General features: G+C 32.5%; 2 protein-coding genes across 3 annotated transcripts; both read right to left on the reverse strand.

Moving 5' to 3' along the window:
- Positions 1-5,246: 5,246 nt before the first annotated feature.
- On the reverse strand, positions 5,247-11,996 carry LOC107633277 (uncharacterized). Its single transcript, XM_021117313.2, has 10 exons — positions 11,882-11,996; positions 10,346-10,489; positions 10,158-10,235; positions 9,612-9,645; positions 8,828-9,520; positions 8,592-8,785; positions 7,948-8,509; positions 7,619-7,797; positions 6,162-6,914; positions 5,247-6,043 (listed from the first exon to the last, which is right to left on the reverse strand). The coding sequence occupies exons 1-10, from the start codon at positions 11,994-11,996 to the stop codon at positions 5,247-5,249; spliced, it is 3,549 nt and encodes a 1,182-aa protein (XP_020972972.2).
- Positions 11,997-14,056: 2,060 nt separating this feature from the next.
- Positions 14,057-15,333, reverse strand: LOC107633276 (replication protein A 70 kDa DNA-binding subunit D-like). Of its 2 annotated transcripts, XM_088507898.1 has the most exons (4): positions 15,272-15,333; positions 15,068-15,182; positions 14,840-14,994; positions 14,057-14,450 (listed from the first exon to the last, which is right to left on the reverse strand). In XM_088507898.1, the coding sequence occupies exons 1-4, from the start codon at positions 15,331-15,333 to the stop codon at positions 14,270-14,272; spliced, it is 513 nt and encodes a 170-aa protein (XP_088364024.1). In that variant the 3' UTR covers positions 14,057-14,269. The 2 variants fall into 2 exon arrangements, 1 of the variants encoding a protein (XP_088364024.1); XR_015907142.1 differs by lacking the exon at positions 14,057-14,450 and having other exon boundaries at positions 14,862-14,994; positions 15,087-15,303.
- Between the last annotated feature and the right edge of the window lie 1,925 nt (positions 15,334-17,258).

Raw genomic sequence — 17,258 nt, forward strand, 5'->3', positions numbered from 1 at the left:
TTGTTCACCCCCATGGCTCCAAAAGGTTGAAGACCCACTTCAAGAAACAGGAAAGAAGTTGCCCTACCAACAGTTTTTTTCAAACCTTTTAGATTTTGTTCCAAGCAACATGAGGAACATTACTATGAGGTGATGTACAAGCAGACAGTGATTTCAGAGGTCAAGTTTGACTTAAAAGAAGATGAATACCCAGAAATCTAAGAACAGACCAGAATGAGAGATTGGGAAATTCTAGCCAACCCCAGAACCAAAGTTGGTAAAAAGATGATCCAGGAATTCTATGCAAATCTGTGGATGACAAAAAAGCAAAGGCTAGATGGATAGGGATTTCATACTTCGCGCACCATGGTTCAAGAAAAAGTGCTGCACTTTGATTTGGATAAGGTGAGGGAGATCCTCAAATTACCCCGCAAAAAGACGATCCTAACTCCTTTAATAGGAGAGTGGTAGCCAATCCAAAGCTGGATTAAGTCCTTGAAGATATATGTCTTCCCGGATCTAAATGGATCCTGGATAAGAAGAACAAACCAAACCAGCTAAGAAGAATGGATCTCAAACCAGTTGCCAGGGGTTGGCTGGACTTCGTGGGACGCTCCACACTTCCCACTAGCAATCGTTCTGAAGTTACCATTAGGAGAGCAGTAATAATCCATTGCATTATGATGGATAATGAGGTAGAGGTCCATCAAATAATTCCTTGTGAATTCTACAAATTCGCAAACAAGACCTCCACTTAGGCCAAGCTGGCCTTCCCAAATCTCATCTCTCGCCTGTGTAGTGTGGCAAGAGTCCTTATTGACAGAGACACATGCATCCCCACAGAAAACCCAATTACCAAGGAGAGTATGGAGAATGCCAAGGGGCCAGTTCTGGACAAGATCCAGCAGCCAAATGATCAGCCTAAGAGAAAGACACTTGAGCCACCCCAAGATCAGAGTATCCCTCCAATTGAGTATTGGAATTAGCTGGTGACATCTGTTGCACAGTTGCAATCCACTCTGGATCAATTGAGAGAAGAACAAAAAAACCAGTCTTGCATGCTGTGCAAACTGGTTAAGGAGCAAGAAAGGCAAGGGAGAGAACTAGAAGATCTGAAGCGTCAGAAGACATCTTCTGAAGAGAGCAGTGACCACCATGAACAAGGTGGTTGAGTTTCACCCCCTATCAAGTTCTTGATTCCAGTACTTTATTTTCTGTTTTCCTAGTTCTAGGTTGCATGATTACTAGTAGATTTCCATATTCAATTTGAGTAAGTAATGTTTATTTTTGTTAAATAAGTATAAACTATCCCACTTGTCATTCCATTAAACTTAAATAAAGTTTTATTCTCTTTTAGAAGCAGTGAGTGCATAATTTTTGAGTATATCATGACTTATCTCTAATTATTTTGATGTGGTGGCCTTGCATTGAATATCTAAATGTATCATTTTTTTTGGAAAAAGAAAAAAATCTTTTAAGTTCTGCTAAATTATCCCCACAATGATGAATTAATTGTGCATGTTTAATGTTGAAGTTAAGTGTATTAGCTCTTGAAGAACAGTGAATTTAGAGAAATATTATTGAGTCTCTAAAAAAACCAAAAATATTGATTCTTGAAGCAAAAAAAAAAACAGCAGAAAAAGCAAGAAAGCAAGAAGAAAAATCGAAAAAAAGGAGAAAAAGCGAAAGAAAAATCCAAAAAGCTCAAAAGAAAGGAAATGGAGAGTTAGGATCCAAGGCTTGGAGCATCAATGGTTAGGAGGGTCAACAGAAATAAAATCTTGGCCTAAAAAACTCAATTGAGCTGCTTCCCCTAACTAAATGCTTGTGGTGTGCAGGTATCAAGTGAAAAGCTTGAGACTGAGCAGTTAAAGTCGTGATCCCGAAAGTAAAAGAGTGTGCCTAAGAACTCTGGATACCTCTATCTAGGACTTAAGCAAAGCTAAATTCGAATCCAAAGGATTCTTCCAGTTAAGTGTCTGTGGTATTTATGTATCCGGTGGTAATAGTGGAAAACAAAACGCTTAAGGTCACGGCCAGGCTAAAAAAGAAGCTGTGTTCAAGAATCAAGAAAATCTAAACTAAGAAACTCAATAATATCATCCGGATTCTAGTTCCAAGAGATGCCAATGCCTCTGAACTTCAAAGGAAAGTGAGGTGTCAAACCTATCCTGTTTTTGGTTGCTTGGAGACAAGCAACAATTTAACACATGGGTCTTCAAGTATAACACATGGTTTTGCTAGGAGGTGCAATTTGGCCCTTGCATTATACGCATGGGTCTTCAAGTATAACACATGGTTTTTCTTTGCTATTGGAAGTGCAATTTGGGATTCTTGGCCTCTGTTTGGCTTCTCACATATAACATAGGAATTCCCACGTTATAAGCATGGCACTTGGCAACCCTAGAGTACTTTTGGTGGCTTGAGTGTGGCTGCCTTTGACGCATGACCACTATAACTATTATATATCATTAGAAAGTCTGGATGTAGACTTTTGAACGCCGCTAGAACCGCTTCATTTGGACCTCTCTAGCTCAAGTTAGGCTCGTTGGAGTACGAAGAGGTCAAAAGGGGTCTGGTTCCATGCGTTATACGCAGGAATGCTCAAGTAGTACGCATGGAACTCCCAAGAAGTACACATGGAGTGGATTTAGCCACTAGAGATGTACTTTTGCTATGTGTTATACGCATAGTATCATGCGTTATATGCATGGTCTTCTTTGACACTCCTAGGGCTTCAATTTTTGCATGCTTGGTCAAGGGATCTTTCTGTTTGTTCTATAAGAGGCTTCTCTATTTGCCTCTCCTTGCTTGCTTTTAGTGGTTCTCTTACTTGCTTCTTTTCATCCTTATTCTTGCTTGTTTTCAACACTTTTCCATACATATCAAAGATCAAGGAAACTTTAAGAAATATTGATTAAAGCACTAAAATCTCAATTAAGAATAGGGAATTCACTAACTTTTTTGAAAAACTAATAAAGAAAACAACTAAAGATGCTCATGCATCACCCCTACCTCAAATAGTTGAAACCCACAAAATTAAGCGTGACCCCTTTCATCCTAACTCGCGGCAGCACCAACAACAACCACACCAACATTCCCTCGTAGTAGCGACAGCAACAATTACAGCACGCGATTACGGCAATTTAACCTATGACATCGACACCTCAAAATTTTTAGCATAAGAAACTAATAACACCACAATAACGGTGAGGGTTTTATAATAGGAAATTACTGCAAGTAAGTAGAAATAAGAGAATGGAGCAGTAGCAGCATTGATTCCTTCAGAGCATCAACAATCACGGCTCGCAGTAGCTCAGCCCTAAGATGTTAACGTCTCTAAATTCTTAATCAAGCTTATAACAGAACTATAGCAATGAAGATTGCGGAACAAGAATGAGTTACTAAAACTAAAAAGAAAAAAAAAAGAATGGAGTAATAGCGGCTTTGGTGATCCAACAACCCGGTGATGATGATAGTGACTGGCATGGCAGGACGGTGGCCACAGCAGCTACTCCCCTCTGGCAGCGATTCTTGCGACGGCGTGAGGATCAATTACAATCATAGCAATGGCGGCAGCCTCTAACAACGGCTGTGGAAGATGACGATCATGCAACCGTGCTCTCCCTTTTTTCCCCACTCACATCCATTCTCCTCCACCCTATCTGGCAACGATGGTGGTCTCGATGGCGATGGTGACTATGGCAGCAGCGACAACGAAGCATGATGGCGACGAGACACCCTTCTTCCTCTCTTCGATTGCACATTCTCTCTCGGTCTTTCTCTCTCATGTGTCACTCCCTCTCACTCTTTCTCCTTCACTTGACGGCAATGGCAACGCCGTCACTTTGGCTTGCCAACGCCGTCTCGCTCTCCTCTCTTTTCTTCCTCCTCCTTCTTCTCTTTTGATTCTTGTGTGTGTGTTAGTGAAGAAGCTGAGTGGTGGCTGAGATGTGAGGGAGTGTGTGAATGGATGAAATTAGGGTTAGAGTTGATGTAAAAATTACGGATTTTAGAGTTTGGTAAAAAGGATAAAGGTAGTGTAAAAATTTTAATAAAATTAGAGGATGGAATAGTAGTTTAAAATCAAATAAAATTCATTAATTTTTTAAGAACATAATTTATTAGTCAACTTACTAATTAGTTTCAAATAGCTACCTAATTTAAAATTAGAGATATTCTAATTATTTTTTAATTACTAGGACTTTAAATTTTAATTAAGAAAATATTTAAATTATTAATTTGAATTAAGCAAAATATCTAATTAAATAGAATGAAATTCTTAATAAATTTAAACTCATTATCATAAAATTTAATTTAAATATCTTCAATAAAAATAATTTTTATAATAAAAAACTCAATTATTTAATAAAATAAAATTAAACATAACTTATTCATAATTAAATTTTTCAAAAATAATAAGGGTTATAATGGTTAGCATGACATAAAACTTAAAATCATGTTAGGTTTCTAGTCTTTTGTCTTCCATATTTCTGAATCAGAAAAAGACCAATATATTATGTGAGAAATATAAGAAAAGTCAAGAGAAAAACGGCAAGAGAGATTAGACAAAGAAAAACAAAACATGAATTTGTGTTCTATATCTGCTTGGCGTTTTGTTGCTCTGGTTTAGAGTTTTGTTTTGACATTCTCAAGAGCTTCGTAGAGGTCCAACTTTTTCTAGACTTAGGAAGAAGGTTTTGGTTCCAATTTTTGGCATTGAATTTGTGCATGTAATCAGAATTTTATTATAATAAAATTCTGCTATAATTGTGATGAAAACAATATGATTGCATGTAGAGGTTGAATCAAGTTACAAACAAGAGACTAAAGTCATCTCCTTTCTTTCCTCTGTTTTATTTTCTTGTTTTTTAGATTCATGAGACAAAAATAGAAAAATCCCATATATTTATAGAAAGTTCGAAGTTATCTTTAAAATAAATAAAAAGGAGTCTTATTCACACCCCTCATTTCTCAAAGCTTACTATACCTTTTTGTTGTTTTATATACTTTTCATGTCTTTTATATTTTAATATATACTAGTGTATAAATCCGTGCTCAGTACGGAAAAATTTATAAAAGTGAAAAAAATATGCTTCAATATTTAAAACAAAAATACAAAATAATTATTATTTTAAAAAATTTATAAAATTATTATCAAAATCAAACTTTAACATAAAAAAAGGGAGTAATAATTATTTTATATTTTTTAAAGTAAAATAATTATACACTGATACAGAATTTAAAATAAAATTAAAATATTTACATTAGAATACTATTTTTTCAAAGACTTCTCTATAAACAATATTGATGGTTGAATTTGTAGACATTCCTACGTGATTCATAAGTAAAACTTTTAAACCTCTCTTACTCTTAACTCTTGAAAGTGCCACATATAGTTGGCCATGTGTAAAAACTGGTCTGGGCAAGTACAATCCAACATGAGATAAAGTTTGCCCCTGAGACTTATTAATTGTCATGGCAAACGATACTATTATGGGAAATTGTCTTCGTTGGAATCTAACTGGGACGGTTTTATTTGTTGGTACCATATTCATTCTTGGAATCAAAGCAATATGACCAACATTTTTACCCGTTAAGACTTCACATTCTATGACATGATTTCTAAGCTTCCTAACTTGTAGCCTTGTACCATTACAAAGACCACTGGATTGGTCAATATTCCTCAGTAACATCACCGGAACACCAACCTTGAGTATTAATTTATGTGGAGGCAAACCAGAGCAATTTATGCTATTCAGTAATTCAGGACCATAGAGATCTAGTTGACTCTCCATATTCCCTTCATCCATACAAATGGAATCCGAACTAAGATATAATTTTTCTACTCCAGGAATGATAGCCATCAGATGATTGTTGACCTCTTCAATAGTGTCTAGTGTGGGAGCTAGTATAGTTCTTGCTTTGAAAAAATCCTTTGAGGATATGTTTTCCAAAATATTTGGATAAGAAAAATGAACTAACTCATCAAATGCATGGTCCGAAGAAGGAATAACAATATCTCCTGGAAGACATATCTCAGATTCACCATCTATATTGTCACCTATTAGACCATCACCAACTTTCAATAACCACTCACCAAATTGCTCTGTCTCATCTTGATCTGAAGCAGTCGTCCCTACAGAGAGTCTCATATTTTTTTGTTAGTTTGAGCACCTGACAAAACTTCCAAAGGTAAGACGAATTCACGGTTGAATGAACGATATCTTGTCTCGATCCTCGTGGAATGACAGGAAGAATTTGTCTAAAGTCTCCACCTAGTACAACCACTTTTCCTCCAAAGGGCAAATCTTTTCTATATGTTGGAGAACACCTCATGATATCACCCAAGCATTTATCAAGTGCTTCATAGCAGTACCTACTAACCATTAGAGCCTCATCCCAAATTATAAGTCTGGCTTTCAACAGCAACATTGCTTGAGGGGAACCAGGTTTGATGTTACATACAGAATCCTCAGTTATATTCAGCGGTATTTTGAACCTTGAGTGTGCCGTTCTTCCATTGGAAAGAAGTAAAGATGCAATACCACTCGAAGCAACGTTTAACACTATATCACTCCTTGAGCGAATCTCAGCAGACATAAGGTTCCAGAGAAATGTTTTTCCAGTACCTCCATGACCATACACAAAGAAAAAACCCCCTTCATCACAATACACAGCTGTAACAATTTTATCGAATGCATATCTCTGCTCAAGTGTTGCGATGGCTAATATGTCTGAGGCATTTTTCTTTAAATCATCCCTATTAAAGTTTAGCTCTTCCCTTATAACCCTTTCGGTTAACAAAGAATTATCAATTTCAGTTGCTAAAGGCATAGGAGGATAGTCTTTCAAGGTTTTACCATAGGAATGTAAGATCTTGTCTATATCCATTAAGCAAAACTGCTTAATCTCATCATCTGACATTGTTAACTCTGCATATTATACGATACTGTAAAAATTCAATCAAACTAAAAATGATCAATAAGGAAGAACTTTTATCATTGTAATTAATAGAAACTCACCGCTCATGTTCATCACGGCTCTTTGTCGATACAAAATATCATATGAGAGTTCATGCCAACATCTATCCCAGACATGTTCTGGTCTTGAGATATTGTCGGATGTTAATAGAATGACAAATAACCTCCTAACATATGATCCTGAGGCCCATGAGCTTGCTTCCTTAATTGCATCAATGAATTCTTTGTCATCTTGCAAGAGTCCAAGGGTGAAGCATGCATCTCTATACGTAGCATAAATTGTTCCTCCTACTGTTCTTATATCTCAAAAACTCATACATCCTCTTTGAGTATTCAAGAGAAGTCGTTGGTAATATTCTTCGGTATTTGCTGCAAAAAACTTGGTTAAAATCCCACTTTTAAGTTGGTAAATGGATTAAGCTACGCTATTTTAATTATTATGTAGCTTCACATCCGCATAAGAATAATTTTTCTAAAAAATATAAAAAAATAAAAAATTGTATAATCTACAGATTATAATTGTTGAAAGTTAGTTGAACATTTATTTTCTAGTGTAGATAAATCGAATAAAATGAACGTGGGGTATAGGCTGTTAAGATTTTAAATTTACATCATTAAATAAGTAAGATCAAAATTGAATATAAACTCATCATTACCTGCAGGTACATGAGTCAACCTTCCAATTGCGAATCCTTTCTTTCGAGGAAACCACTTTGAAGAATCATCCTTCCAAACAAACTTGGTTGGAAACTCAGCATAAGTCAGACTTCGAGCATAGGGATATGACATGTTCACCGCCATCCATCCCAAAAACATGGACTTATGAGATATTGCTCTTTCGACGATATCATTCACATTAGAAGTTTCACCATAGACCACAGGTTGCTCATCCTCCAAATGGAATGGAAGTCTAATCACAAATGGTTCTTTCTCTTGGATTTCGTATCCAAATAGACGCCAGACTGCCTCACATGCTGAAATATACCTACAATCGTAGTAATTCCTAATTTCGTCAACAGCTTGTGTGGCTTCTGACGGATCACCAGCATTGTATAGAGTAGCTGTTACGCGGTCATTACCCTTGTGTACATATTTAAACAGATACTTAATAGAACTTGTTTGGCATGTGTATTCCACATTTATGTGGCACCCAAACTTGAGCAACAATTCTGGATTATACGGAACAATGAACTTATTGTCTAGTACACATTCCCTTTTCTTCACTATTCGACCATTATCAGTACGCCTATATTTGGGAAATTCGGCCTCATCAATGAGTGTTCGCTGTCTAAACTCTTTAGGATAGAACTTTGAACAGGATCCATTCTTCATGCAAGGTGAATTCTTGTTGTACGGACCACATGGACCATGTACCATGTAATTTTGAACAGCTCCATGTAGTTTTGGCCTTTCATTTTCATCAGGAATCTCAGCTGTTATATGTTTATCTATGTTATCTGGTGTTTGTGGTTTGAACTCGTTACTCATGAATAAAAGGATATGTGCATGCGGAAGCCCTCTCTTTTGAAACTCTACAGTGCAAACGTCTGAAAATTGAAAAAGACAAATGAGCAAAGCATTACAAACAACATAAGATTTTAATAAAGCGTTGCATAAACATAGACTTACATCCCAAAATTTTGCCAAAGATTTTTCCCTCTTTGAGGTCATCGATCAAACCATCAAGCTTGATCTTGAAAAGTCGACACAATATATCAGGACGGTCTTTTGCCTTCAATCCAATGGAAGTCACTTCTCTTTTTATCTCATCCCATTCAGGGTTACAGGTCATGGTGATAAAATAGCTAGGATATCCTGCATATCTGCAAATTACAAATGCATCTTTACAATTATTCATCATATACCTAGGTCCACCGGTAAAAGTACTAGGAAAAATGATTCTTTTGCCAAGCCTTGCAGCATCTACATCCCCGTTTACAAGACTTTCATGCAGACATTTGTATTTATCAACCCTCAACTGTGGTTGTTTACACCTAAAGAATTTTAACCTCTCTGATTCCATCATTGTGTAGGCATCTACCAGAAACTGTTGGAATAATCTCTTTGATCTCAGAATTAACGGAGATTCACCCATCCTTTTCTGTAATCGAAAAGCAAAGAATTGTCGCAAAGTGATTATTTTGTTTATCTTTGTAGGTCTAGCAGAGATAGAATCTGATGTTGCAATACCCAAACGAAATCCATCCTCCCCATACGGAAACAACAATGGATATTGCAAGGCTAAATAAGATGGATGAAAAATATCAATCCGCTGGAGCTTTCTAGATTGACTCTCTATAATAATATCCATATCTTTGCTAAGTTGTTCGACATCACCAATAATCAATGCAGCCACTTCAGATGCAGATGGCAAGTTGTATGTCCTGCCATCTGTAGTCCTTTTACTAATCAACTTAAGTTTTATGTTTGTGCAATTTTTCTGTTGGTATCTATCTCTTGCATAGCGAAAACTCTTTGCCAAACTATTATATTTGTCTAGCATGTTTCTTAATATTGCCACAATTTTCCTATCCCGCTCATTTATAGCTTCATTGGAACTACGAAAAAAAAAAAAACAATAAAATTTATGTTATTTTCTCTCACAGATAAGAAATAACTAAAAAGTTTGACTGGTTGCATGAAAATTACCGAAGTGTGCCTATTCGATTATTAATCTCATTTTCTGTGTCATAGATATATAGCTAGGCAAATGTTGGTCGCAAACTATCAGGAGGAAGTAAGCTACCAATGCTATGGTAGTTTTGACCCCCAAGCTTAAAAATGGGAGGAGCAGTCCTATTGTTCACCCCACGGTCAATTTTTCCAGCCATTGATGTAAAACAAAACATTGAATTAAATGTCCTTATATTTTTTAGGAAATGAATACTTCTTTGATCTCCTCCAATATGAAGCTGAATGAGCTCATCAGAAGGCACAGAAAGTAGAGGAAGCTCGATCTTTCCTTCCATACAACATAATGAAAACTTTGGTTGGGGCGACTGTTTGGATTTATAGCAAGCCTTTCTCCAGACCACATCCATGCTTTACAGTGTTGACATTGATAAATAGGATTTCCTATATCCCAGACACCTGCCGAATGAACTCTCTTTAGCTACTCAGTTGTCATACCGATACAATTTAGTCCATGATGTACACAAAGATGCAAATAAACATACAGATAAAAATTTTACATACCGTCTAAGGTTTCAGAGGATGGTATAAAATTATCTTCCATATCCACATCCAACATTGAATCATCATAACCATTCAAAACTACAGTAAAAAAATTATAAAAATACAAACATAATCATTTTGATGTATTACTAATAATTCATATCTCATGCAAACTACAAACTTAAATTCTTGATATAATGAGAAATTACCTTCATCATCAACAAAAGGGTCAACATGTTGGCCACTGTGTGTGTCAGCGCTTGGTGGGTGCGTCTTAACAGTCGATAAATTTACATCTTCATAAAGTTGTGCCAAATTAATAGCCACCGAAGCAACAACAGAGGAAGATTGTCCTTTTTGCATCCCAATTATAGTAGAACTTCTTTACAAAAAAGTTCAATTTTATTCAATTAAACCATAGAAACTATAGGAAAAAAAATATAATAATGATGATCATCTTTTCTAAATTACCTTTCTGTTAGGCACGATCTGTGAGAACCGGAGTGTGATGGAAGCTAATTTTGCGGAACGACTTCAGTTAGATTATTGGCAGATCCTTGTACACTGGAGTATGCTAGAATTGTAATAAATCTATGTTATATAAATGGTCTCCGATGAAGTATACTTTTTGCTAAATATTGGTGTATGAATCATTTGGCTTTCATTAATTATACGTACTATTTGTTAACACGGACAGTGGAGTTCTTGTCAATGAGGGATCCGTCTGTAGAGTTAAAGATTTAGATCTTACCTCTGATGTAGAAGGTCTTACATAATTATGAGGAGTATTTTTCTGTCCAAAAATTTCATGCAAGGCACAGTGTACACCATACATAGATAGTTGCTTCCCTATGAATGAGTAATGAGAAATATATATATAAAATTTTCGTCATTAAACCGATATAAATTAAATTTAGATAAATATGAGTCAATTACAGTGAGAAAAATGTCACCTTTATCCTCACTAGATTGTAAACTGAGAATATTAGATGAGGTACCAGTTTCTCGACACAATGTTCTTTGACTTGTAGTAATATGATGCACATTTTTATGTACGTCAAAATTTGTATTATTGTTGTTCTTCAACATTGTTAAGTCAAGAAAAATAAATGAAACACAAATAATAATTATTCAATTAACTAATGTCGTATTTGATTTTATATAATTTTAGTAGTATACTTTCGCAGATTCAAATTTTTTTGTATTGGTTTAGTTTTATTGAATTATTTTTTAAATTATTAAACTAAATCAATGAGTATCTATATCAAATTATTTAAAATATATCCAATCATGACTTAAAAATAATACAATTCAATTTAAATAATAAATAAAACTCTAAATTTAAATATATATAATTTTAAAATTTTAATTTATTTAAATTGAGTTAAATAGATCTACACAAAAGCATCAAATTTTATATTTTTCCAATTAGTATAGAGTTTTATGTATTAATTTAGATTAAATAGTATATTATTTTAAATTATGATAGAGTATATCTTAAATAATATTAAATAATTAATTAACCTAAATAGTACATGAAGATTTGAAGATTGCATAGTTTTTTATGTAATTTATAGCTTATTAAATATGAATAGTTATTTATAGTTTTTAAATCACTAAACTAAAAGATTTAAAAAATTATGTATAGTACAAACTACTTCGCTAACATTCTCTTTCATGATGATAGTTTAAACTGTATTTCCCATAAAAAATAGAAATTAAAAAAGTTTTAGAAGAACACTTACCAGAAGCACAAAAGAAAGCAGACTCATTATCATCAAGTCTTTTTCGTTTTCTTGCCAAAATTATCTTTCGTCTTAACCTTGCAACCTTGGATTGTATGATTGGAATGGGATACATTATCGTTGTTAACTCACTTATCTACAATGTAATTCTCCCACAACAATGAGCTACGAATACAAATTTTCAAATTTGAATACTTATCTTGAAGTTAAATTTTAAATATCCATTAACTTACAATACTGATTATTTATTGATTAATTTATGAGGTATCAATTTTTACTTAAAAAGTAAAAAACATAATTTTTAAATATGTAAAAATATATTAACAGTGACTTTTAATTCACAAATTAATAATCTAATTAAAAGGGGTATATATATATAAGCCAAACCAATTTAAATATAGCTAAAGCAAACTAATTTTTATATTATATACTATTAAATAATTAATTGAAAAATACACTCCTGCACGACAATTTTTTAATTTGAATTTAGAAGTGATTAATAAATCACATTTGTTTAATCAACGTATAACAAAAAAATTAGTTAAAAACAAAATATTCAACACAAAATAGTTTTAGTCATTTAAAATTTAAATATTAAAAATTAGATACAACTTTATGGTATGTTTCAATAATAATAATAATAATAATAATAATAATAATAATAATATAATTTTAAAAGGTAGTACTGCATGTTCTCCGTGACATGTAATTTTTAAATTTATTTTATAAATAATAAAGTAATTTTTTTGGATAATTACATTAAGTGAATAATAAAAATTAGTATCCAAATTAACAAACTTTAACATATTTGATAAAAGAAAATGAAACTTACATAAAACATATGAAACTTACATAAAATATAGTGTATTGTGTAGTAACAACACTTTTAGAGAGTATATAATAGTCTTATTTTTCTCAGATATTTAACAATTATACAAATATTATTTATCTTCAATTACTAAGCTAATAAGTTTATAACATGTGAATAGTAAAAAAAATAAAACTGTAAAGAAGTTCAATAAAATAAAATGAAAACACTAATCAATAGAAGACTAATCAACACTTAAAAAATTTATTTGAAATGAAAAAAATAAATAAAACTTACATAAAGATGTGATGCAATGTGCAACAGTAACACCTTCAAAAATATCTAATAATCAAATATTGAATATGATAGATTATGTGTAATTGTAGAGTTCTTATATAGAGTTATTGTATTTTGGGCTGGGCTAAAATTTTAATGTGTATATGTTATAATTTGTTGGAAAGAATCAAAGATATTATTTTATTTTAAATCAATAGTTTTCTTTTTTGAACGAAATTAAAAGTTTCTATTTACGGAATCATAAATATAATATAACCTACTTTAGTGAGTCACAGCATCATACAACACCAACACCCTAACCATCACTCTCATTTAGTAATTACTTTCATTTAATAATAAAAAATAATAGTAATTATTCTCATTCATATTGCATTAGTCAAAAAAGCTCTATTCTAAAGCCTTCCATCAATTTTAATAAAAAATAAATAACGTATAAAATAATATATTTATATATATGTTTAATACGCTGATAAGAAGAAAGTACTTCTAGTGTCATTAGCATGTCCAAAAAAATATAGATAATTAAATAAAATAAAACAACAATTGTTCAATTTAAAATTCAAAATACTTTAAAAATTGAATAGTATCTATTCTCTCAATAAACAATAGCTATAGCTAAGACTCCACCAAACCTTCAAAACATGCTCTTTTATCTCCATTACATGAAAAACTTCATGTTTCACAGCAGCTATTTTTTAATGGAAGGAGCACCAGACATGTTAAACTCATCCAACAGGCGCTTCAAACAAAACAAAACAAAAAAGTATAATCAAGATTTTAACCCAAAAATAAAATATGAAATATGAAAGAGGCCATATAAGTGAAGACCAAATGAATACCCTGACAACAGGTTTTTTAGTAACAGACAGATTTTTTACGATTGGATCAGGTGACTCATCACAAACAGAACATCCATCTTCACCTCGAGGCTATATAGAAAAACAATGAAAAAATAAATAAATAACACCTCATATTTGGCAAAGTAAGCCTTAATATACATAGTCTAAAATCAATAAAAAATAAAGAAAAAAATCATACATGAACAGGGTTAACAGGACCAGCAGGGGTACATCAGATTTTACCGGGCCTTGATTGTCTCTCCACCTCGGTAAACTTGTAGAATCAGAACGTATCACCGATACATCATAAGAATCGCACCATCCAGTAGTTTCTACTTCGACCTTGAATAAAAACTCCTTATCAAGGAAAAACTCATTAAAACCAATAGGATCTTTGCTTGCTTTCCCTTTTTCCTACACCAAAAATTTTACATTTTTATCGTGTTAAATAAACAAACATCTCTTATTGACAATCATAACGTGATCAACGAATTTGGTTTCACATACATTCAACTCTTTCACCATCTCAGTACAGGTTTGTCCGAATAGAGCTACGACCTCCTTATCGAACACAACAAAATTTGTTGTAGCAGTACCATAAAAAATCAACAAATTCAACTTATACCTGTTTTTTTTATTATTAAAAAACATCAACTAACACATGGCCTATCACCCTTTAGTTACAACAAAATCATAAAAATTATATTCAACATAATTTAGATGCTCAAACACAATTATTTTTAGATTTATCAGTTTTCTAGATTTTAGCCTAGCAAAGGAGACTTTGGTATAAAATTGTTGTAGGTATATAAATTTTTTCTGTGCACTCTATCTTTGTTTGCCATTTTTTGTGGCTAGACCATATTTCCATCAGCCAAAGCAGCTTTTGTTTTTAATAATTATTGGTATTAAGCCAGATATTGCTAAATCATTTAAAAATCAACATAATCAATTAGTTAACTATATTGCTTTTTTATGAAAAGATTGCACAAATAAGTCTAATTAGAGTCATACCTGTCAACCACATTATTCACGTCCCTATTACAGCCGTCGCAGAAGTATTCATCCGCATTAGCTTCTACCTTCACGCTGCAAAGACATGATTTATACCACCAACTTGGAACGGGTTCAACATCAAGAACAGTGGCCCGAACAACATAGAATCCAACCTACATAGGAACAGTTTGAAAGTTAAAAAAAAATGAACCAAACGAAAAAAGTAGTTTTCTATAAAGCACTCACATCCGCAACCGCACGTAACTCATTTATTGTCTTCCTCCCAGTGGAATATAAAACCTTATCTTCATCAAGATATGCCGGTTTGCCAGAAATCACAGATAGGTACTGCGAGATCTCTCTATAGTACACGCTACTTATCAATCACAACGCCACAAAAATACAGTCAATATGCACAACCATAAATAATTCACAATATTGGTACAATACCTTTTTCGAAGCATCAAAGCCTCAGGAATATCCGGATTTATCAAGAGTCTATTACCATACATAATGTTCTGCACAATATTGGTTCCTATATATAACAATCATTGCTTAAATGAGTTGTACAATTATACATGACAGAAGAATTATCGAATGGAAAGTAACCAAAAGTATCCTTAGATTTAAAAAAACAATTATAATCTACTGCAAATCTAATTAATTATTAAAATTTTTTATTTCAGCAATGACATATAAAAAAATATTTAATGCAACTATAAAATAAGAAAAAAGTATTATATAATAACTAAAATATAGTTTAAAATTATATGTTGATTTACAATCAAAAAAGAAATAAAAAACTGGTGATACCTCGTTTATCCAATTTTATATACTAATAGTTTGTATCACTTCAACCAATTATATTTTAGAAAGAAAAAACAAAAAAGAGAATTTCCAACGATATTTAAAAAAATCTTATTACTTGAAAGAGAGTGTTAACATAAAATTCTTATCACTATTAGTCTTTTATCTCATTTCAGCAATTTACACACAAACTATTAATTTCTTATCACTGAAAGAGAGTGTTAACTCCTTTTGCATCTCAATAATTAGTAGAAATAGTTACAATAAGATATAATCATTTGATAGTAATCAAATTCTCACATACCCCAGCATTTTTTACTCTTGCAAATTGAAAAACAACTATTGGCAGTTGTTGATCGCCCGATGCCAGAAAATCCTTGATCCGGTCCACCATCTCTCCAAGAACAACAATATTAAGCTTTAAACTGTAGAGAAAATGAGAATTATTTAGAAAATAAAAAAATTAATTATATAAACATATTAAGTGGTGAGTAAGGGTTGTTGGAAAAAACGCACCCGTCATTCTCAATATGAATGACTATCATGTTAATAAGTTTGCCATCGTTCACATATTTTCTCTCACTCTCTATACCGGTCATAACTCCAGCAACGTCTTAAATAAATATCAAATAGAAAAATGTGCACAAATCACACGTTTTAGTGATATTTTATCATAATTACAAAATAAAAATCAACTTGTGTACATGCCATAAATTATACACTTACCAACCAAAAAAGGATGATGAGAAGAGTATCCCATAATTTCCCTAAAAGGGACCAACTTAATACCATATAACGGTATTGCATCACAGAAAGAGGGTAAGACAGTAGTTCTATCTTGAAAAAACAACCGAAATTGATGCGATGTTATGCGATACAACCGACAGTCATTGCTAACTCCAAAGTATGTAAAAACATACATAGTTCCTTCTGATATCAATGATTGAAACACAGATATTAGATCCTCACCTACAGAAGCATGCATAGTTGTTCCCTATTTTTTCACAAAGCAAAAAATTCAATTATTCACTTTCTACACACCCTACAAATAAGGTCCAACTAAATAAACAAACAAAATTTATATAAAATATTTCGTTCAATAGTTATAACCGAATAAATTAAAAATATGATTTAAATCTAAAATATTAAGTATCAAGCATTAATAACGGATTTATATTCACCCAAAAGGAAGAATATACATATAATGGATTCAAATATTTAATACTTTAATTGTTTTTTATTGTTTTTTTAACCATAGATATTAAAAAGGAAAAATGTGCAATGACAATCATGCATGAACATTAAGTGTTATGTAGAAGAGGGTTAAGATTAATGACAATCATGCATATGCGTTAGTAATGCCTTTATTATTTTTCTCTCAATCATGTATAACAAAATTTATAATTTTATATAACTATTTATGAGAATTTGGCTAAAAATCCCCCAAATCCCCCTCTTTACTGGCCAAATACCCCTCACTCCTTGGAGCCCTTGTTTCTCTTTTCCCTTATAATTTCCCATGTCTGACAGTCAAACTTTTTGATTTTTTTTCCTGGTGTACATTTTTTTTAAAGGAAGAGTTAGTTTTATATTTTTCACATATATTTTGTTCTTTTCTATACATATGCGT

This window comes from Arachis ipaensis, chromosome B3 (assembly GCF_059453495.1).
Source record: "Arachis ipaensis isolate K30076 ecotype BB chromosome B3, ASM5945349v1, whole genome shotgun sequence".
Lineage (NCBI taxonomy): Eukaryota > Viridiplantae > Streptophyta > Magnoliopsida > Fabales > Fabaceae > Arachis > Arachis ipaensis.